Here is a 23724-nt window from a genome sequence, read left to right on the forward strand (position 1 = left end):
AGTTTCTCATAACATGAAAATACATGATGAAAAGGCACTGCTGCTGTAGTTGTTTTCTAGTATAATAGCACTTACAAAAATTAATTATTGACTTGAGGGAAAAAGAACAACAACAACAAAAATTATGATGGCAAAATGCTTGGCAGTATGGAAAAATCAGAGGTCCAAGTAAGAGAAGTGCAAAACCTTGACCGGTTACGCTGATTCTTCCAGGCATTTTAGCTGGAAACGTTTTGAAAAACCTCCATACATTTAAATTTAAGTTCTGACTAGATTTTAAATGCAGTGCCTACCTGCTTGTAGCTATCCTATGCACTGAAGTACACAAAACCCAAGAAGTAGCTTCACTCTTCATCCAATGAAATAAAATAAATTTCTAGCTCTCTGTTGCATGAAATACCAACAGCTACAGAAATTTAGCAACAACTATGCCATGATGTTACTCCAACAGACAAACGGGGAAATCTTGCTTCTGTCACCTTTTCTGAGGCTGATGTAGCAGGAAATGCATCTTAATGTTTTGAAAGAAAACATTGCCAGAGGCTGCAACAAACTCCAAGAAAATGGATGCAGCGCAGCCACGAGGGGGACCTCCATCAACTCAAATTCAAGCGTGGTAAAAGGAAGCTAATCACCCATACCAAGTTCTCACTGTTGTAAAATATGCGGAGAAAAGAGCTAGGTTGGGTTTTCTTTGGTCAGTTCTTTCAGAGGAGAGAAGTCACTAGCGAACTATTATCTAACCTGTTTGGCAATATATTTGTTGATATGCTGGAAAAGAAGGTAAGCAGCGAGATGTCAAAGCTTACTGACAATACTAGCTTACACAGAGCCGCAATGAGGACAACCTGTGAAGAAATGAAAGGTCCTGCAAAACTGAGTAAGCAGTAAAATGGAAGATTAAATACACTGTATTTTCTATTAAAAGAATGAAAAAGCATCAGACAAAGCTAGTAAAACTACAGTGAGCAAAAGGAAATACTTCTTCATTGGAATGTCCTTGCTATAAAATATTCAGAATACTAAAAGTGTACATGGGTTTAAGAGCAAAAAGAGACAAAGTCATGGATGAAAAACTGTCAAGAGTGAGTTACTATAAATAGGATGGATTTAGGAAGTCTCTGTGCCACAAGCTTTTAGTGTAGGAAAGCATTCTGAAGAAGTACGACTACATTGTTGCTTGCTCTATTTTCCTTAAGTGATACTCAGTTAAAGGGATCTTTGTTATGACTCTATAGCTGTTCTCAAATTCTTACAATCTAGGGATTACAAGCAGGAACTCTTATACCTTATGTCCAATACATATTTTTTTTTGTAAATTAGATAAAAAGATCAATAAAACATTTGGATAATACTGACAGAGTAGGGCCTATTACCAAAAAAAAGCTTGCAGTGAGTTGTGGCCAAAAAAGCAGGAAGAACAAAGAGAGTAAAATACAGCACCAATTTTCATCTTGACAGTAAGTTAACAAGGAAGGTGCCCCAGCTTTCTGCAGTGGATGCCCTTTTGCTTAATATTTTGAGATCTAAAATAGGAAAGAGCTTGAATTACAAAACTTGTCAATAACACACTTTCATCAGAAATGGAATCAGATACAGAGAAAGTTGTTCTGTATTCATAAACTATTTATTGGTTAGTGGGGTTGCACAGAAAGAAGTGTTCATTTTTTATATATATAAATACGACGCAGTATTTGTGTTTGAGAATTTGAACTAATCATGAGACTTACGAGGTTTAAAATCATTTGATTTAACACAGAGATTTTTGCCACCAATGTGAATCTCTCCTTGTCATTCTTTCTGCAAAGTGAAGTTAGGATGCACAAGAAATAGAATTGAGGGTATTAGAATCCAATTGAATAAATTATTGGCGTGAATCTGTCTAGTTACTGCACCATGAAACACATACAAACAAAACAAACACACATGATAAGAAACACACAGGAGAGTGGGTACAAAGGTAACAGAAATCATCAGAAAAGTGAAAATACTACAAGAGAATATAAACTGAAATGGGTAAGACTGAACAGTTCAGAAAGGAGAAGTGTGACAGAGTTTTAATTCTGGATTTTGAAGTGCAGAAAGTACAAAAGCTTCACTTTCTTTTTCCTCATAAAAGAAGGATTAGGTAGTATTTAAAAAACAAAAAAAATCTGACCATCCAGTGTTCTGTCCCCAACAGAAAAGCAAGCATTGTTGAGCAGTTAGTCATGGAAAAACCTCTCTGTGCCATCTGTGACAAAAAGTCTCAGATGTGTCTGCAGCTCAGTGCTTACTGCTAGGAAAATGTGATCCACATTTCACCCTAAACTCCAGAAGACTACCCAAGGCTGCAATAGTACCCCAAGCACTCAGGAACACAAGTCACAGTGGTTGAAGCAAGATGAAAGTTATGCTTTAAGCAAAAAGAAATCTTTTGAAATAGTGGGTGTCAGAGTGTAAATCCCATACCCTAAAATCAGATCATTGATGCAGAAAATTGAATAAGCAAATCTACTTTGCTTTATACTCACTTTTTACCTACACTCCTATCTAGCTTGGCGTCTTAGACAAGCCTCTTCCAAAACTTATTGTTGCGCTTCAACTTTATTTTCTCATACAGTTAAAATTAGTGTTTGTCTGATGTATTATTATAGTTAAGAAAACCACAGATTTTTCCTGATAGGAGGCAGAGCTACCACGAGAACCTACTGATTTAAGAGGTTTTACTACTCTGTAGTAAAAAATAAAACGGACACACCTAAAGCAAAAAAATCCCTCAGATCTGGCCCCTGCTCAGAAGCTGAGGGTGGGATATCAGAAACCAACAGAATTAGACTGCCCTGAGGGTAGTTTCTTTTTGTTTCAGAGGACTCAAATCTGACCTAAACAGAAGTTTGGCTTGCCTATACTATGCTTATACAGGATGGGTTTGTACTATGCGTTTACATTACTGATTCCATTCCTTAAAATATTTTTTTTCTATGAATTTCCACGATGATTATTTACTTTATTCATTAATCAGACAAATTCTGTGATAAAAAGTTTAGTTTGAAAAAGTGTAGAAGCCATATTTTTTATTTAATTAATTTTTACATATGTCCAAAGTTACAGAAGGAAGCTATTGCATATGAAAGCGATCGCAGTTAGAGTTCTCATGTACAATTTTCCAAGAACTATAATATTCCATTGCTATATTTTCAATCAGTTTTTTGCAAAATGAAATAAAGTCACAATTCTTCAAAATCTTATGACCTTATGAATATGGTTTTATAGTCTTTGAGGGTTATGCCACAGTTTTATCAGTTTGTCTTGTATTTTGTGCAGCTGGTTTTTTTGTCGATTATCGATGAAGATCATTCAGTTCCAGTGTTTAAATATGTTGGAGATTGTTTCTCCACTATTGTTTAGATAGATAGACACTTCTTTCCTCTTCACCATGACTTTGTGAATAGAAGCGTTACTGTGACAATATGGCACCATTTCCTGAAATACTGAGTGATGCAAAGTATTCATGCAACTTGTCATCAGTAATAAATATTAATTTTGAATTTACTTTCATAGCACTGATGTGGGAAGCCTAAGAAAAATCCATTATTTATCTGTTTTATTTGGCAAATATACAAGCACTAAAGTCTGGTCTCATATCTAAAGGAAGGACTAGTGTTTTCAAATAATCCCCCAAAATTATAACTTGTATTTCTACCTTATGACTTGTAAATTCTGACTTCTGTATTTCTGTCCTGCCCATTCCTGTTATTTATTATTCTACCTTCCTGAGCAGTTTTATTTTATGGGATACTGGAAAAGGAATTTCAAAACAACAAAAACTTATTTATTTTAAAATGCTTTCTCCAATGTTTAAAACTCTATTTTATACTTAAATAATTACAATGGATCTAGCTATTAAAACCATAAAATAACTCCGCATGCATTATCCTAATCTAGAAAAAGACCAAGTTGTTTATTATTTCACATAGACTTACTAGATTCTCTCAAATGGCAGTTACATAAAAGAGAATAAACGGCTAGCTCCTGCAATAACATAAATTTAAAAGAGTTCTTCAGCTGAAAAGCTACTAATGCAAAGGTATTTAAAAATTCATTTGTCTATTTCTATCATTACAAATGATACAGCATATTCAATTCTATCCCAGTCATAAAGGATGTGACCTTCTATCTCGCACCTTGAGCAAGCATACCATTTTGAAGGACAATGGATAAAGGGCACTGGGTAATGATATCCCACAACCTTCTGCTCCTGCCATCATATTCCATGTAGGAGTCAGAACAATCTATATTCTTGAAAATGCCTGCCAGACTCAGACCTAAATGTCAACTAGATTGAAGAAAGTCTTTATGAATTTTGATGGGATGAGACATACACATCTCCACTACCTCTGTAGTTAGTTGAGTCTCAAGATGCACGGAAGCAGATATTCAGGCATCTAAACATTTTAGTGGGAAATCATTTCAACAATTAGCAAGTGCTGTTATTAAGTATATTAACAGGTCATTAACTCCAACATAAACCAGTCCGTAAAGTGAAAAAATAGAAGACCCAACATTCATACTATCTATAAGAATTTCATTGTGTTTTAGTAGTTTTACTTTGGACAAGCTTTATGAGGTCCTGATAAATGCCCATTAGCAACTGAATCACATGAGCAATGTTATTCCTGTTGCTATTCAATTGCATCTTATGAATTACCTCAAAGGAATGTAATTTGTGTCATTCAAGATTGCTCTGTGATGAAAACTAAACCAAGGGGAGTGGGAATTATCAGAAGAATATTCAGTTCAAAAATCACACTGCTCGATCTAATCTAAAATGTTAATGTAATTGCACCTTTTATGTAAGCAGAAACTTACAAGATCTATTTATATAATAATATATATATATAAAAATAGATACAATGTCAGCCATATTTCGGTGTCTGAGTGGATAGTGGAGATTGTGAGGTGGAAAGTTATAGGCACAGAATTTGATCTTGTCCATTAAAGAGAAATACAAGCAAGTTGGGCATACAATCATAATAATTCATGTAGTCGCCTAAACTAAAAAGTCCTCTGACACTGACTCCCAGAAATCACAATTCTCTTAAATCATTCTAAACATTTTTTAGAGAAAAGTCTTTGCAATTTTTTTGATTCTAGTAAAGAAGTCCATGATATGTCATAGCCCTGAATGTACTGTTTAACTCAATTACTCGGAGTACCCTATTGGATTTTCTCTCAACTTCCAATTCCTAAGTTCCAAAACTTTAATTGCAAAACAGCTTTTTATCCAAAATACTACCCATTTAGAGGTCTCTTTTCAGAGCCTACTACCATTAACAGAAAGGACCTAAACACACACACAAAAATAAAAATAAATAAATAGCAAACCCTCAAACCTTCATCCCCCTTTCCCCTCCTTCCCATTTTATTTATGGGAACATCACCTGGCTTCTGGCATCTGTAATGAATGCATCCTCTCAGGGATTAAATCAAAGGGAACGGATATGAAAAAAAAACATCCCATACTCTAGATTAGGGGAAAAAAATCGAAAGAAAACAAAAAAGCCCACCACACAGCGTCTATCCATTGAATGCTTGATGCATTCAAATGTTATTTAGTGAGCTAGCTTAAAGTGCCAGTGTAGGGCAAGAGAGAAATAGAGACTCAATATCTAGGTGTGCAATCACAAAGTTGATTATATGGAGATGAGATTGTGAATGTTCACCCTCTCTCTCCCCTTCTACCTATTCATATTCAATTAATTTTATTCTTGCAGAACTATAGCTTCTAAGAATAAATGTAACTCATGAATAAAAGAAGACAGTAGTACATTGTAAGACAGTAGACAATAACCCTCTGCCTTCTGCAAACTAAGATTGTTGCAAGTAAAATTAATTTTACTAGAAAAGAATCAGGTAAATAAAGGAAACAACTACTTGAGCTGTGCAAATTATATTGAATTCAGATCTTAAAAAGCTTCCTTTTTCACTCAGCTGCAGTTCAAATTTTGCTATATTAACAAATTCTTAAACTTATTTATATTAATCATTTCTCCTGCCCTTTTCAACAGCTGGAATGAGGAAATCCCTGGTCTTAATAACTACCATCCAACAAAATAGTAAGATCTTTCTACCTTACTTCACTAGATCTGAATACGAAGAGTGCGCAAGTGCATTTGTGCCATACCACTATAAAGCTTAATATACACAAACAGCCAAAGGAAAGTTATGGACAGAACAAACCAGCAAGTCACATTGTGCAGGTTTACTCGCAATATGCTTACTCACTCCATCTGCCCCTCCTCAACAGCATCAGCTCTACTTCTAACAGACTTTGTTGTTGGTTTAACTTTTGCCTTTCCTCTCTCCCCTTTTGATGAATAATCATACTTTCGATTGTCCGGTTTTGGTGGTAGGCAGGAACCAAGCAATTTAAAAATGTGTTGCAAGAAATACATGCAGCTACATTAAATCTAATACAAAAATAATAAATATAACTAATTCTGTAACAATACAGACATGCATATATATATATATGTTATTCTTAATTCTTTGGTTGGTTCTTCTGTTCACGTTATATGAAAACTGTATGTTCTTCCAGAAACATCAAAGAACAACAGCTGGTTTATGCTATGCATTATAGATCCCTCACATTTTAAGACCATAAAGAGCAATATTATTAGGTAAGGTTTTCTTTGTCTTGGCCCAAAATTCATAAGTAATTCAAATTCTTCACTTGCGGTGTTTTTTTCTGTTGTGGTAGGCATGATTAATTTCCAAAAGAATGTAGGAAGTATTAATTTCCTTTACACATTTAGCTTTAAATAATCACAGAATTATTTCATTTTAATATTTTTAACATGAAATAACAGAACATAAATTTAAAACTATATGCCAAAAATCAACTGTTGTAAGAACACAGCAAATAAAATGTGTGCAGTTTCAAGTGACATAAGACCTTTAAAGAGAAGAAATTCATTTTTTGTTATTTTTTCAACTCGGCTTGCATTTTCTTGTTTTTGAAACTGACAGAACTGGAAATAGAATGCATCCCCTAATATAAAAGAAAAACATTTCATAATATTGGCTCAATTTTTAGTACACCATTAAATTTGCTTCCAATAATGTATTGTTACCTTTGTAGTTAACCTTGAAACCGATTGAGCCCACGCTTTCATCCGTTTGAAGGTGCAACCACATCTGATTGCTCATGCTCACAATTAAGTCTGGTACAAAGCTCCCAGTTAACCTATAGATAGGAAAAAAAAAATAAAAATCTGTAAAGCCATTAAGTAACTAGTTGGGGTTTTTTTTTTGTCTTTTTGTAAGGAATGTAAATAACTATTAAGTATTTTTTAATGTTTTGTTTTGTTTTGTTTTTAAATTCATTGTATCCAGTTCACACCAAATTAGTTATCTGACTGGTTAGCCAATACAGTTCATAAGTGTCCAGTTACAGCAGATTTGATAGCAGTCTATAAACACAAGCAACTACTGCTTATGTTGTACTGAAATATTTCATCTCACTTCCAGTTGTTGGTCCAGAATGATGTGCTTCTCCCCTAATATTGAGCCTTATCTGGCAGTCCCATGTGCACGACTCAGATACATGCAGACATATCAAATGGCACTAGAAACCCACAATGAGGGACTACTTTTATTCTTCCAAAAAAGCATTTCTCTGGTATACAATTTCCCACTCTGGAAAACACAGACTGCATATTTAAGACAAAGGTGTTATTCTTAAATAGCAATAATATCACAAAGGTCCACATGTTCCCTGCACTCTCTCACCTCCTCTCATCACCTCTACCACAATGGCAGAATGTGCCTGACAGACTCAGCTGATATTCATTCCTTCATTAACAATAATATCACAGCTTTAAAACCTCCTAATGTTACAGGATGTTGATTAATTAGAAGGAACCAAACATAGTATTTCTTTTTTTCTTTTTTTTTCCCCCTTTTCATGTAGTTTGCAAAAATCTGCAAGACAATGCAATCTTAAATGTGCGTTCTGTTTGAGGAATGAAATAGTGTGATAGCAAAAAGGAAATGTTGGGAAAGCTGCAGTTTTATGTTATATTGCATTTTTTCCCCAAAACTTTGTCTCAAATTTTGTAAGAGTTTGTCAACTAAAACATAGTGTACCAAAACTAACTTTTCTGTACTAAAACAGAAAGTACCAAAACATTTTCCATTCTTGTAAAATGGATCACAAGCACAAGACTGTATGAGAGTGAAAACTGTTAGTTTGGTTTTTGCAGTTCCAACCATTCTTTAAAGCTAGCTGAAACTTCATATGGACTATTTTAAATATATTTTGCAGTTAATTTTAGTTCTCCCCTCTGGTCTTTTTCAGCTTGTATTTCATACTCTGCTGTGGGAGAAATTCATGTCTATTTCCCACATCTGTGTTCACAGATGGAGCCACTACAAAGACTCTTGCCAGAACTGAACAAGTAAATGCCCGGCCAAAATAATGTACTAACTGCTCATTCCCTCACTATGGGAAAGTGTCTTCAATGAGTTCAGTCTTTGCCAAATTAATAGATTAACAGAATGTTCCTCAGAAACAACACTGATGTAATGGCTAACAGAGTTTTGTAATTGTCACTGGTGACTGACAATACATTTTGAGAATATTAAGGCCATTAGAAATATTTATCTCTGTTGTGTCAGACATAATAATTCCTATGATAAACAGCCATCAAATTTTTTATCATATCTGTTTCCTGAAGTCAATTATAAATACATTTTTTTAAAGGCATACAGTTTTTTTTTTAAAAAAAAACAAAAACAAAAAAAAACAATGAAATAGTACATGGGAAAAAAGGCAGTTATTGAAAATAATAATCAATCAACAGAACACAGAAATCACTTGTTGCTCTTTTTTAAGTGCTTAGGGATCCCTGTACAATATTTGGGAAGACTTTGGGGCCACAGAGCAATAAGATTCATAAAAAAACAGCATTATGTGAAGGAAGCTATTTAAGACAGTATTAAAATTCTGCAGTTATGAATTATTCTTTCTTTCCTCCTGGGGTTTATGTGACTTCCTCTACCCTGGATTCATTACCTAGAGTCCTCTTCTGGAAGCAAGCTTGTACACCTTTCCTTTCAAAAGCTGAGTAACACTGTCAACAGTAGAAATGGATAGATGCAATTATGATGCCTCCCTTTTTACTAAACAGCTTAACAGTTCTGACACTCAGTAGGGTGTTCTCCACCTCTTCCTCTAGGAACTACCTCTCCCACACGCTAATGACATACATTCCCCCTGAGAGAGTACGCTGAAGACAAGGTTAGAAGATATTCAGAAGATTTCAACACTCTCCATCTGCTGAAGACGATCTGTAATATGGGAGGTTGGATACATGCACAATCAACAAACATACTAAAACACAACAAACATACTAAAAGAGTAAGAATGGGTTTCATGCCTTGTGCACTGGATTTTCCAGATGCATGCTACTGTGCCCAGATGTGTATTACATTAAAAATGACCTGCAGCAACTGTCAGATCAGGCTGCTGAAAGCAGACTTCCAAACATCCTGGGAAAGTGCTGCGACTGATGTACGAAGGAGGAAGCACTGTTTCTTTTCCTTCTTCCCCTCTACCCCTTAGTAATAAAATTTAACACCGCTCCACCTTGCAAAGATCTTAATCCCACATGAAAGCACTAAGAATGCCGTCACGTTAGTCATCTCGTCAAACACACAAAAAATGTGTTCCATTCAGATTTAAGTTCACTTGGGCGCTAGGCTCACTGGGCTGGAGCTGTCTGCCATGTTGCCGTGTGTATATAGGCACAGAATTACAGGCACCCTCGGAAACTTATCGGCAAGCACTGAAATGGCTTTCGAGTTTAGCTACTTCTGTGATTAGCACCAGCAGAGTAGGAATTGTCAGGACTACAATTCCAATTTAGGAGGCATAATTCTATCTAAATGCCACTTAAATTCAGGTTTTGGTTCTGAACCTTCCTATCTAGCAGTGCTCAGTAAAACTAGTGGATTAAACACTTGGATAGGTTTCCTGATTAACTTTGATAAATTTTAAGATAAAAGTTTTCACATAATTTACACAGAAACCAGACATATTCAAGCCAATGTTCTTCAGCAATTTGTGGGATGAAAGATAATTATTTTAAAATTTAAAATTTATTTAAAGTTTATTTGCTATGCATCATATTTCAAATAAAGTCTGCATGGCTCACAGGAGAAAATATTTATAATTCTTTTACAGTACTCAGTTATGTTCCATCTTCCAGGTAATTTTTTAATACATTTTAATCTTAATAACTTTGACATTGATACTTCTGATAACAGAATAATCAGCGATCATTCCACTGGTAAACAAAAATAATATATGTGTGGCTGATTATACAATGTTATCTAATATTAAAACCCCACAAATTAATTGGTGGATTTTTTGCTTTTCCAGGATCTCTATAGTAATAATTCTTTAATCTTTTTACCTAGTTATTTACAGAACAGATTCGCTTATCATATGTTAACATTTGACAATTCTAATTAACTCTTTTATTAAAGAAAGTTATTCAGAATTCCTTTATATTCATGACAACTTTAATCATGTAATTACTTTATTTCTCCCCAGCATAAGTCTCCTTATCAGACATATTATTTATAAAATACTAACACCTTTAATGAAAAAAAAATCTGGACAGAGTGCTTTACTACATTACTCAAAATTTTAAATGTCATTGTACTGTGCATCAATGTGTTACTGTAATTCAGGTACCACTGAGAAACAATACTTTAGTGACATTTTAATAAGAGCTGGTGAATTAGTATTTAATAAATGTTCTTTCCACATGAGAGGATATTCAATACACTTTAGGAATCTAAGAATACCTGAAATGGAATTCCCACATTATCAGAAATATATTTTGAAGACTTGGTACTGTTCCTAAAATAGAAATTACAGTACTTCCTCACTTCTCAAAACTATAATTAGTAACAATTATCACATCTATGATCCAACGAAGAAACTTTGTGTATCCTAAAGTAATTGCACCTAAAATACTTGGCCAAATGCTGGTCTCCTCATTTATAAGAAGGGGTAGAATGATTACAGAAACAGTTAAAAATAATAGGTGAGATAGTCTATCCCCTGAAAGATAAATCTAAGGGGGAACTGATGACAAAAATCTGCAAATCTTGAAAAAGCTGTATTTTCTGCTCAAAATTTTGCAATTAATAATATTACTGAGATGAAATTAGGAAAGAAAAAAAGCTAAACATTGTGTTTAAGGTACTCAAACCAAACAAATTCTTGGTATCGTTCTTATGGTTAATAATGGAAAGTTGCAATATATGAAAATACTATTAATATTTTTCTGTTCAATATACTTCAGGGAATATAATTCTATGGAATCCTAATTTTGCTATTCTTTTGGGTTTTGTTTAAATACATTTTGTACTAAACATTTATCACATCTGCTTATGTTCTGATCTGTGTTTCAAATTTGTAACTTATTTGAACTAATGATAACATAAGGTACTTACTGAGAGTCCAGTTTATTTTAAAATAACACCTAAATATTATTTGGCCTGTTTTAAAACTCTTTTCTAAACAGCAGACAATCCCTTATGGGTAAAATATCATTTCTAAGCAATAAACAACATATTTGTTTGGTTTGATTTCTTTTGCATAAAATTGAGTCAGATTTGAAAAAAATTACTACAATGTATTTTAAGAGGCCTTCATTTCTCCTACAAAACACTGAATTATTTACTCAGAATGGAATTGGAGCTACATAAAATGACAAACTACGAATAATATCTAATAACAGCATTCTGCATATTTTCAAATGACTGGGGAATAAACAGAATAAAGGAATAAACACTGGGTTATACTGCTATCATCAAAATTTTACAAATTAAGTAATAATATTCTGAATGACTTCCTGAGGCTGTTGTTATTATAAGATCAGTTTTCATCACAAGTTAAGTGTCTGAGAAATATGGATTCTGAAGTTAATCAATGGTTGTTAAGAATATACGTCTATATATATATATGGGCTCACATGTTCTAGAAGTCTAATGTATGACAAAAATCTTATTTAATACTCAGTGCTGTCTGACTTGTAATCATATATGGTTTAGGCAATATCCTGCTCAGATTTTCTCTGTAGTAATTTTCTTCACTATCCTAACTCATTTTTTGAGTTATCTACAGTAGTCAATAAGCACTTTAAGGTCCAGATCCTATGGAACATTTTTTGTCATACTAAGCTTGCTAGGAGATTGTGAAAGTTTATGTGCAAGTCGTCCGTTTATCTATTTTTAATTATGTTCTTATACACTTTTAATTTGAGAACACAGTTATAAAGCGAGCACAATAGCCCCTGAAGATTTACATGTCTACAGATGAATGCACAGACTATGTCTTTTGAAATTTCCGATTTTAGCTTATCTTTTTCTTTTCTGATGTCTAGCCTGTGTCTTTCTGATTTCAGAACAGTAAACATACAACAATGAATTTAAACTGTCACCTTCGGTAATTTTAGAAGCTCAGTAAGATTAGTTTTTGTTGAGATTTACTTGATTCTAATCACTATTTACACTCATCAAAAAACGGATTAATGATATTCTGTAATGCATACAAATTGGAAATGCAAAGGACTTACACTTGAAGCACAGTTTTAGGATCACCCACTTCTCCTCCATCACCAATTGTCAGTGTGTCATAGCCAATCTCCAGATCAAATTCTTCAAAATTTATCTGAATAACCTAGGAAATAAAATAAGCAAATATATTTTAGAAATAAAGAAACGTACCTGAGAGATGAGTCTGTAAATAAGCTTTTCAACATTGTAAATAAGAGGTTTTCCAATTAATAATTACAGGTAACTTTAGCATATTTTACAACAAATTATTGTAATTAACCCAACACTTTTGGTTCATGAAATATGAATTATAACAACTTTAAGGTATCATCACTCTGCTGACCTCCTCAAATCAACGTCATTTCATTTATTTATGTAGTTGTTACATGTTTAATACAGTTCTGAATAATTGTATTACATTTTGATTAAGATATACTCAAAGGGCAACATAACTAATTGCACTTTGTGCTATACAATTGTCTTCAAATAACAACTGAATAATTGTATCTCACTGAGTAAATGCAGTGAAGGTGAAGAACGTAATTTACTCCTGACATCTATAATCTGGCTCAAGTAGGATAAAGCTGTATCAAAGTACAAGTAATTTTCTTATTTCATGAACCTGAGTAAAATGCAACCATCAGAAGCATGGGCATTTTTTATATCCTGTAATTTAAACTACAGTAGGCATATTTAATGCTGAAGGATGAAAATTTCCGCTCTGTTTTAAGAATACAATGGATTTTTCACTTAGAGCAAAATTCAAGCATATTATTAGAAAAGAAAATAAAGCATATTGTTTCCACCCACATATTAATCACGCTAACTCTGTCTTTATGAAAATAATAGAAGTTCCTCAAATTTTCATATAGCTAAAAATGACAGAATACTTATGCATAGTAATTTTTAATACTTATGTCTGTAATATATGGTCTTTATTATTGTTATAATTGAGAACTGTAAGTGTTTATTTTTAAAGCTGTGGATGCCATTCTGATGGATTAATATCACATCCTTGAAAGCTCATATTACTTTGTTACACTGGGGTCTGGTAATTGTTTGAAGAAAGACACTTTTCTATAAACAAAAGCCAGTACAGGCAAATTGGAGAAACTGACGTATCTTCTGAGGATTGCCATTTGTTCCAAAGGGAGGAGAAACATTTTTTTTTTTTAACAGGTGTAAATAGGAACATAAATACTATGAGGAACAACCAGCTTGGCATATGCACATATACAAATGTGTGTGCTTGCGTGTATGCGCATTTGTGTATGTGTGCCTTATACGCCAGGGAATAAAGCCAAGTACAGGGAGTGAAGAGCACTCATGTGGAGAGGACATGGAAAATTGTGTAGGCAAGTAGCTGATTTGCTCTAATTGTCTGAGTAAAGCAGACAAAACCACACATAAATCTTCTTAATCTTCCTAGTGTAAAAAAAAAAATATTCTGGATAGTTTGTGTTGTTCTAGTCACAAAATTTGTAAGCCTAGATATAAGAATTTAAACTGAAATCCATAACTAGATTTAAGGCTGATACATATTTCATTCACTATTAAAAAAAAAAAAAAAAAAAGAAAAGTCTTCATGTTTGGTCCACATTTAAATTATGTGTAATTAGATGTACAGTTACATGAGAACAAGACAAAGACTCCACAATAAAGCATGAGAGTTTCTGGGCAAATAGTATTTAATTTGAGTTGAAAGTATATTTCACTTATTAATAGTAAAATAAATTTAACAACAATATCAATACTTAACTCTTACAGCATAGTAAACCTAAATTTATATTAATAATAACAAGAAATCCGAGATGTTAAAAAAAAATAATTTCAATAATGGTTCGCCTGAACTACAAGATTCTGGATAAGAGGATGATACTATTAGAAGTGGGTTCTGGAAGGCAGGCATGAGAGGGAAATGTCAAAGATGCAGAATTCCAGCTGAGACAGTTTACCAACATAGCCATGGTCTATCATTTCACGGATTATAAGTCAACTAATGATATCAGATATGTATCTGCATGGCTTCGGAAATGAGAAGAATCTCTTTACTTAAAATTAAGCAATATAATAATTACTATTCTCTTCTTTTTCAGAAAGAGCTATGCAGCGTTCCCTGAAATTTTGTACATTTATAGTAGCTTTAGCGATGTATCCAGTAGGTAGCAGACTATTATAATTATCCTGATACACACTAATCATATTTTGAATTTTGTTTCCGAGGTTATTATTTCCGAAGACACTATTGTCAGGAAAAAGGAATCTTTCCTTTCCTCTTCCTCCATATACACACACGTATATAAACAATAAATTTATTTAAAATAAAATATGCTGATCTGTGCTCTCCTTATTCACTAGAATAAGTATGAAAGTAGCTAAAAGGAAGGCAATAGTCTATCTACATCCTGGTCTGCTTTTACTGCTTATAAACACAGAAACGATAAACAACTTATAACTCCTGAATTAAATTAAATTTATAAACCCAAAGGAAATAAACAAAAAAGAGACAGTAATACTAACAGTTATGATCCAAGCTATACAGAAAAAAAAATTTCCTATTTGAAAAATAACTTTCCGAAAATTATGATGGTGTACTTTGGTCTCTAATAATTTTGCAAGGACTTTTCCAAAGGAAGACATGGGAGAGGAGATCTAATTTATAACAAATTTCAGTAGACGTACCTCCTTTCTGTGCCTTGGAATATATCCTTTGGAACCCAGTCCTTGGGCAAAACTGAGTCTGCTGTCCAGCTCAGAAGTAACACAGGAGAAGATTTTATTGAATAGTCAATGGCTAACTTGAGAACATCCTACAACTCTTCAGAGAGAGAACTTGCTTAGGAGGTTGTGTTCCAGACAGCAATCTTTCTGGACAATTGTTTGATATGACTGTCTGTCTAGTTCCTGATGGAACTAGCTCCCCAAAGATTTTTCAAGGAAAGTAGGGTTGCAGGTGAAGTACTCAAATTTTTAAACTTTCAAAACATACAGAGCAGAATGGTATGTAACAGAAGTACATATATGTGCTTCAGAACTGCTTCTGAAGGGGAACAGTAAAGATTTAAACCTGTATATTTTCCATACGTGCAGCTGGTGCCCTAAAGCTTCCAATGCAAATGTAACTCTAAAAATATTTTCAGATGTGTAGTAATGTTTTCACTCCATAAAATTTGACATTTCATGAGCAAAATAATGATGAAGTTTCTAAAGATGTTTTTAATGTTTTCTACTTAGAAGAGTACTGAAAAATTAAGCTAAAATAAAGCTTACGTGAGCTATATCTTAGGTAATAATAATAAGGAACAACTTTGAATTAAAACATCCTGCCAAGAACGCAACATTATTACATACTATTTTGCTGCACATCACATATAATTCAATGATTCAAAATATCCCAGAATTGCTGTGTAGCACAACAATAATTTAATTGGTTCTTTGGTAGTGGCCTATTACGTGAACAAAATGCAACACGAAATGAAACAGACTAAATATTAAGCATTTCTGTCCTTTCAAATTTAATTTAGTCTTTGCATATCAGAGGGGATGAGAAAAGAGAGAGAGTGGGAGGAAAAGGAGAAAGAAAACTTGGAGATTTATAGAACATCACTGAAAAAAGCAGGTGACAATCTGCAAGGCAATTTCAGGAGATAAGTACTCGCTATCTGAACGGGAAATTTCCTTTTATATTGTCAAGTCCATTTGTCAGCAATGGGGTTCATCATACTTAACTGTAGACATCTACAATACAAACATCTATATTTGATGTAGACTTCTTCATAACCAGTGAAAAAAAACATGTCTAGACTGTAATCTATTTCATCAGAAGGTAGATAACACACACTAGATCAACCACAGCTTAGAAGTACCAATTTGTCTTCCTTGACCAGATAGTGAATCTAAGCATTTGTATATGGGTGTCTATCCTGTGGACATCTAAAATGGAATTCACTCACATAAATATATTGAAGTAGTACCATCTGAGATGCTGTAAAGCCACTGAAAGATCCACACAAACCTGGCAGATACAGGAGCTTCAGGACAAATGTGCTTTTTTGGGAAGTCAGCTGAAGACCAGATGGGGTTATCCCGAAGTATTAGATGTCGATGTTTGCCAGTAATCTCAATCCTACAGATAGCAGATGAATTCTGCTTTGCAGAGTCATTGGTAAACACATCATGTAATTTCTTCCATGCAATTCTTTAAAAAAAAAATGGTTTGTTCTGATTTGTTTTTTTTTAACTCCAACACTAATGCTAAATGTCACTTAATTTTCCATAGAGGCTAATCCTGCAACCAGTTATTTATAAAGGTCATTTAGATTTATTTACTTCAGGGCCACAATAATTGGAAACAAAGGTATAGTCCTTGCCTACACTGAGAACAAATACTATTTGAAAGTCTTAAAATGGAAGCATAGCACACTCAAATAACAATATGAAGAGATTATATTTTTATTTTTCGTATTATAGGTTTCTATTTGCATAGAAGTATGACCTGTATTGCGTTGGCTTGCATTCACAAGAAGAGTTTCTAAGATTGATTAATCAGAGGAATACAGTCTCAACATTTTGTCAACCTATGCAGCCCCAATAAAAAGATGTATTCTACAAAAAAGAAGTTATCCTGTAAATAAGGCCTTCTACAAGAAACAAAAAGTGCGCAATTTAATTCAACTATCAATATGGCATCCACAAAGGAAAATAAAGAAGTGAAAATAAATCATTAAGAAAATATATTGGCTTTTACTTAAGTTAGTGTGTTTATCATGTTCCAAACAATATAAATTATTGTATAAGTTTTATCTTGTGAAACAGAATATTGGGTTGAATGTTTAGGTTTTTTTTTACCTCTAAGCAATTATTTCATATTGGATTTTGCCATATTTTCTCACATCAAATATCTTAACCTTTGCAAATACTGTCTCTAAAAATTACTAGTAATTGTACATAAAATTAAGTAAATTTCACTCATTTTTATTAAGCTAATAGAAAAGAAGATAACATTTTTAATCTAGACACTGAAGAAAATGACTGGTTAGTAACTACCTTTAACATGGTGTGGAAATGCCATTTGTACATAGGAGACAGAAGGAGAGGGAAAGGTTGGACTTGGAAATTCTGGCCACCTCTCTAGTGCCAGAACATCTATTACTGATCTACAAAGAAATATACTTCTGCAAACATTATCTTGCAATAAAACACAATATGAATGTTCCAAACATACTTGTAAGAACAAAGAAATCCACCTTACCAAAACATATCCACAAGATACCTACTTTCATCAGTTTCCACTGTTAACTCTAGAAAAAAAACACCTATAGACTGCTAATAATGTAATGTTTACTCTTTTCTCATTAATCAAAAGGACTTCACTGGTTGCCTTCTTCACTGGTAGGAATGAAACTAGGCAAGGAGAAGAAAATACATCCTGTGTATATCTGTATGTCCTCATGTGCCCTCAGGATGGTTAATTGCTTTTGTGTTGAGGATTTCTAACTACTTCCCAGTAAGTAAATGATATGCTTTTATATCTGATGGTATAAGCTAATGAAATGCTGCTGTCTGATTGATAGGCTTTTCCTCCATAATTTTCTGTGGAATCACAGGTCCCTCCACCAAAGTAATTGTGTTATTATAGATTTGATTATAGAAGAATAGTTTCAGTAGGAAAATATATTGAATCCATCATTTATTATAAGACTGAAGTATAACTTTATTTAAATTATTTACACTGAAATATAATTTTATTTAACATTAATACTACTGTGGAGCAGCTAATCCTGGAAACCATTTCCAGAAACATTAAGGGCAAGAAAATCATCCGGAGCAGTCAGCATGGCTTCACAAGAGAAGTCATGCTTGACCAACTTTGATAAACTTATGTGATGAAATGACTAGCCTGGTAGATTAGAGGAGATCAGTGGATATTATCTATCTGGACTTCATGTAGGCCTTTGACATTGTCTTTTGTAAGATATTCATAGACAAACTGTTGATGTATGGGCTGGGTGAACACACAGTGAGGTGCATTAAAAACTGGGTGAAAGTCTGGGCCCAGAGGGTGGTGATCAGCAGCACAAAGTCTTGTTGGAGGCCAGTAACTGGTGGTGCATCCAAGGGGCCAATACTGGGACAATTCCTGTTTAACATCTTCATTGAAGATCTGGATGATGGGGCAGAGTGAACCCTCAGCAAGTTTGCCACAACACTGAACTGGGAGGAGTGGCTAATATGCCAGACGGTCATGCTGCCATCCAGAGGGACCTCAACAGGCTGGAGAAATGGGCCAATAGGAACCTCATGAAGTTCAACAAGTGCGAAGTTCAATCCCTGGGGAGGAACAAGGCCACCCAGCTGGAAAGCAACTTTGAGAGAAGTGTACCTGGGGGTCCTGGTGGACATTAGGTTGAACATGAGCCAGCAATGTGCCCTTGCTGCAAATAAGGCAAACGGTATCGTCAGCTGCATTAGAAAAGGTATTGTCATCAGATCAAGGGAGCTGATCCTTACCCTCTGCTCAGACACATCTGGGTGTGGTGCGCAGTACTCCCCAGTACAAGAGAGACTTGGACATACTGGAGAGAGTCCAATGAAGGGCTGAAAAAATGATTAGGGGACTCAAGCATCTCTCCTATGAGGAAAGACTGAGAGAACTGGGACTTTTCCACCTAGAGAAGAAAAGGCTCACAAAGGATCTTATCAATGTATATAAATACCTGAAGGGCGGATGCAAAAAGGAGAGAGCCAGGCTCTTTTCACTGACAGGACAGGACCAGAGGGAGTGGGCACAAACTGAAACATAAGAGGCTCCATCTGAACATCAGGAAGGATTTTTTTACTGTGAGGGTGACCAAGCACAGGCACAGGTTGCCCAGAGAGGCTGTGGAGTCTCCCTCCTTGGAGATATTAAAAAGCCACCTGGATATGGTTTTGCGCAACTGTCTCTAGGTGGCCCTGCTTGAGCAGGGGGATTGGACAAGATGTCCCTTCCAACCTCAACCATGCTGTGATTCTGTGAAAATTGAATCATCTGAAAATTAGGCATCTGTTCAAAAAGGATCACTTGCTACCTTCACAGCTAGTGTTTTTCTACAGATAAGCTATTTGGAGAGATATTAATCTTGCCTATTTTGGACGTTCTGCTTAGGATAAATAATTAATCAGTACATTAGGATTTGTACCTCAAATGGAACTAATATCTCTTCATTAACTAGAGAGAGAGTTTAAAATAAAAAGTCTACCAACGATGGCAATTAACCTTCTGTTGACTAAAATTAGATAACACTGATCTACATAATGTTTCTCTCTTCCATAGAATTGTTCCTGCATGTCTTCTTTACTGCAATTGTGTAGAAAACGGGGATGACTGCCCAATCAGGAAGATGAAGCTGATGAAATACTCTACAAACAGATGGGAGAGGTTTCATGATTGGTACCTCTTGTTCTTGTGGGGGACTTCAACTTCCCAGATGTGTGCTGGGAGTAGAATACAGCAGAGAGGGAACAGTCCCAGAGGTTCTTGGAGTGTGAGGAAGATAACTTCCTGACACAGCTGGTGAAGAAGCCAACTACAGAGGGTGCCCTCCCGGACCTGCTTCTTGTTAACAAATAAGGACTCGTTGGAGATGTAATGGTTGGAGGACGTTTTGGGCATAGGAATCAGAAAATAATAAGAGTTATCAATTTATAGTGAAATAAGGAGGGGAGTTAGCAGAACTGCCACCTTGGACTTCCATAGGGCAGACTTTGGCCTGTTCAGGAGACCGATTGGCAAAGTCCCTTGGGAGGCCATCCTGAAGGGCAAATGATTCCAGGAAGGTTGGGCTACCTGCAAGAAGGAAGTCCTAAAGGTGCAGGAACAGGCCATCCCCATGTCCCGAAAGACGGGCCAGCAGGGCAGAAGACTGACCTGGCTGAACGGAGAGCTTTGGCTGGAACTCAGGAGCAAAAGGAGAGTTTATAGTCTTTGGAAAAGGGGCAGGCCACTCAGGACTACAAAGATGCAGTGAAGCTATGCAGGAAGAACATTAGAAGGGCAAAAGCCCAACTAGAACTCAACCTGACTATTGCTTTAAAAGACAATGAAAAATGCTTCTATAAATACATTAACAACAAAAGGAGGACTAGGGATAATCTTCCTCCTGTATTGGGTGCAGGCAGAAACACAGTGACTAAGGATGAGGAAAAGGCTGAGATACTTAACACCTTCTTTGCCTCAGTCTGTAATAGCAGGACTAGTTGTTTGCTGGGTACCCAGCCCCTTGAGCTGGAAGGCAGGGATGGGGAACAGAATGAGACCTCCATAATCCAAGAGGAAATCGTTAGCAAGCTACTACACCACTTAGACACACACAAGTCTATGGCGTTAAATGAGATCCACCCAAGGGTACTGAAGGAGCTGTGGAAGTGTTAACCAAGCCACTGTCCATCATTTATCAGCAGTCCTGGCTAACTGAGAAGGTCCTAGTTGACTGGAGGCTAGCAAATGTGATGCCCATATACAAGACGGTCCAGAAGGATCATCTGGGGAACTACATACCTGTCATTCTGACCTCGGTGTTGGGGAAGGTTATGGAGCAGATCATCTTGAGTGCCATTACATACTATTTACAGGACAACCAGGTGATCAGGCCCAGTCAACATGGGTCATGAAGGGCGGGTCATGAAGGGCAGATCCTGCTTAACAAACCTGATCTTCTATGACAAGGTGACCCACTTGGTGGATGAGGGAAAGGCTGTAGATTTTATTTACCTGGACTTTATTAAGGCCTTTGATATTGTTCCCCACAGCATTCTTATGAAAAAAATGGTTTCCCAAGGCTTGGACAGGCGTACACTCTGCTGGATCAAACACTGGCTGGATGGCCGGGCCCAGAGAGTGGTGCTGAATGGAGTTAAAACCAGTTGGCACCTGGTCACAAGTGGTGTTCCACAGTGTTGGGCTCAGTCCTGTTTAATTTCTTTATTAATGATCTCGACAACAACACTGAGAGCACCCTCAGTAAGTTTGCAGATGGCACCAAGTTAGGTGGGAGTGTTGATCTGCTTGAAGGTAGGAGGGATCTTCAGAGGGACCTGGATAGGCTGAATCGTTGGGCTGAGGCCAATAGTTTGAGCTTCAACAAGGCCAAGTGCTGGGTTCTGTACTTGGGCCACAACAACCCTACCCCATGCAGCGCTACAGGCTTGGGGAGGAGTGGCTGAAAAGCTGCCTGGCAGAAAAGGACCCGGGGTTGTTGATTGACAGCTGGCTGAACATGAGCCAGCAGTGTGCCCATGTGTCCAAGAAGGCCAACAGCATCCTGGCCTACATCAGGAATAGTGTAGCCAGCAGGAATAGACAAGTGATTGTCCCACTGTACCCGGTGTACTGGTGAGACCGCCCCTTGAGTACTGTGTTCCATTTTGGGCACCACAGTATAAGAAGGACATTGAGGTGCTGGAGAGGCTTCAGAGGAGGGCAACAAAGCTGGTGAAGGATCTTGAGAGTAAGTCTTATGAGGAGCAGCTGAGGGACTTGGGGTTGTTTAGTCTGAAGAAAAAGAGGCTGAGGGGAGACCTTATTGCTCTCTACAACTATCTGAAAGGAACTTGTAGAGAGATGAGCACCAGTTTCTTCTCACAAGTTACAACTGATAGGACAAGAGGAAATGGCATTAAGTTGCACCAGGGGAGGTTTAGTTTACACATTAGGAAAACTTGTACACTGAAGGGGTTATCAAAGACTGGAACAGGCTGCCCAAGGCAGTGGTTGAATTGCCGTCCTTGGATGTATTTAAAGGCCATCTAGATATGGTGCTCAGGGACATGGTTTAGAAGTGGGCCTGGTAGAGTTAGCTAACAGTTGGACTTGATGATCTTAAAGGTCTTTTCCAGCCGTAACGATTCTATTCTATGGCTGTATTGAGAATAACGTGCTAATTATTTCCTATTGTATCTAGCTGAACACAACTCCCTGCCTGGAAAGTATTTGATATAGTAGCATGAGGAATGAACAAAAGAAATAGTAGATTTTAGAGAAAAGTGAGAGAAGATGCAATTGATTACAACTTATGGGCTACAGAAACACATGGCCATTTGGTTAAAAAGAAATGTATATCCATATCAAGAAGTCGGACATAGCTAGCCTAAGATCATATATGTTGACTTAGGCTGCCAAACTTCAGAATGGCAAGAAGACCAGCTGTAAACAAAAAGGAGAAAATACCTCTAAACCTTAATACCTCTATACCTTTGAAATACCTCTAAACATTAATATTCAACAAAAAGTTGTATACCAGAGATCAAAATGCTAATAAATTGAAGTTTACAAAAGCCAATAAAACAGGTTTGGTTTGTATGTTTGTTTTTTTTTTAAAGGCATGCAAAAATATTGAATTAAGCAAAAAATATTTAAAATGTATATACATAAGTACTTTATAAATATAAGTACTTATCATAGAATCATGGAATTGTAGAAAGGTTTGCGTTGGCAGGGACCTTTAAAGATTACCTAGCCCAACCTCCCCCGCCATGGGACAGGACATCTTTCACTAGGTAAAGTTTTCAAAGCCCCATCCAACCTGGCCTAGAACACTTCCAGTGATGGGGCATCCACAATTTCTCTAGGCAACCATCACCATCAAAAAATTTCTTCCTTGTATCCATTCTAAATCTACTACATGCCCTGGTAAAAGGTCTCCATCTCTCATATAATCCCCCCTTATATGATAAAAGGTCACAATAAGATCTTCCTGGAGCCTTGTCTTCTCCAGGCTGAACAACCCCAACTCTCTCAGCCTTTCAGGAGAGGTGTTCCAGCCCTCTGATCATTTTTGTGGCCCTCCTCTGGACATGCTCTAACAGGTCCATTGACATCTGTGGGCTTCCTCACAAAAGCATGTAAATGACCGATGACATTTAAGACTAGTTCCAAACCAGAATATAAATGGATTGCTCAACTTTGAAGCTGTGATACATAAAATCATAGGCAGACACCACTTAACCCCTAAGGCAGTTAAATTCCCAACATACGTCCAGTTTTTACCTGTACCTTTATATCGCCAGATGCACCAAGGCTATGAGGCAATATATGAGAACATTTGGAATTCTTTTTCTCAGTAACATAAT

The 23724-nt window shown here is 35.8% G+C and overlaps 1 protein-coding gene across 3 annotated transcripts in view; it reads right to left on the minus strand.

Moving 5' to 3' along the window:
* The window catches only part of CSMD3 (CUB and Sushi multiple domains 3), a gene marked incomplete at both ends in the record, with an annotated part of 716885 nt that overhangs the window by 360765 nt on the left and 332396 nt on the right, over positions 1-23724 (minus strand). For all 3 annotated transcript variants that reach the window (XM_082479076.1, XM_082479075.1, XM_082479074.1), the window contains 2 exons: positions 7116-7228; positions 12636-12739. In XM_082479076.1, coding sequence (XP_082335202.1) covers positions 7116-7228; positions 12636-12739 — 217 coding nt within the window. The remainder of the gene's footprint in view (positions 1-7115; positions 7229-12635; positions 12740-23724) is intronic.

The sequence above is a fragment of the Vanellus vanellus genome, assembly GCF_965231255.1.
Source record: "Vanellus vanellus genome assembly, chromosome: 2".
NCBI lineage: Eukaryota > Metazoa > Chordata > Aves > Charadriiformes > Charadriidae > Vanellus > Vanellus vanellus.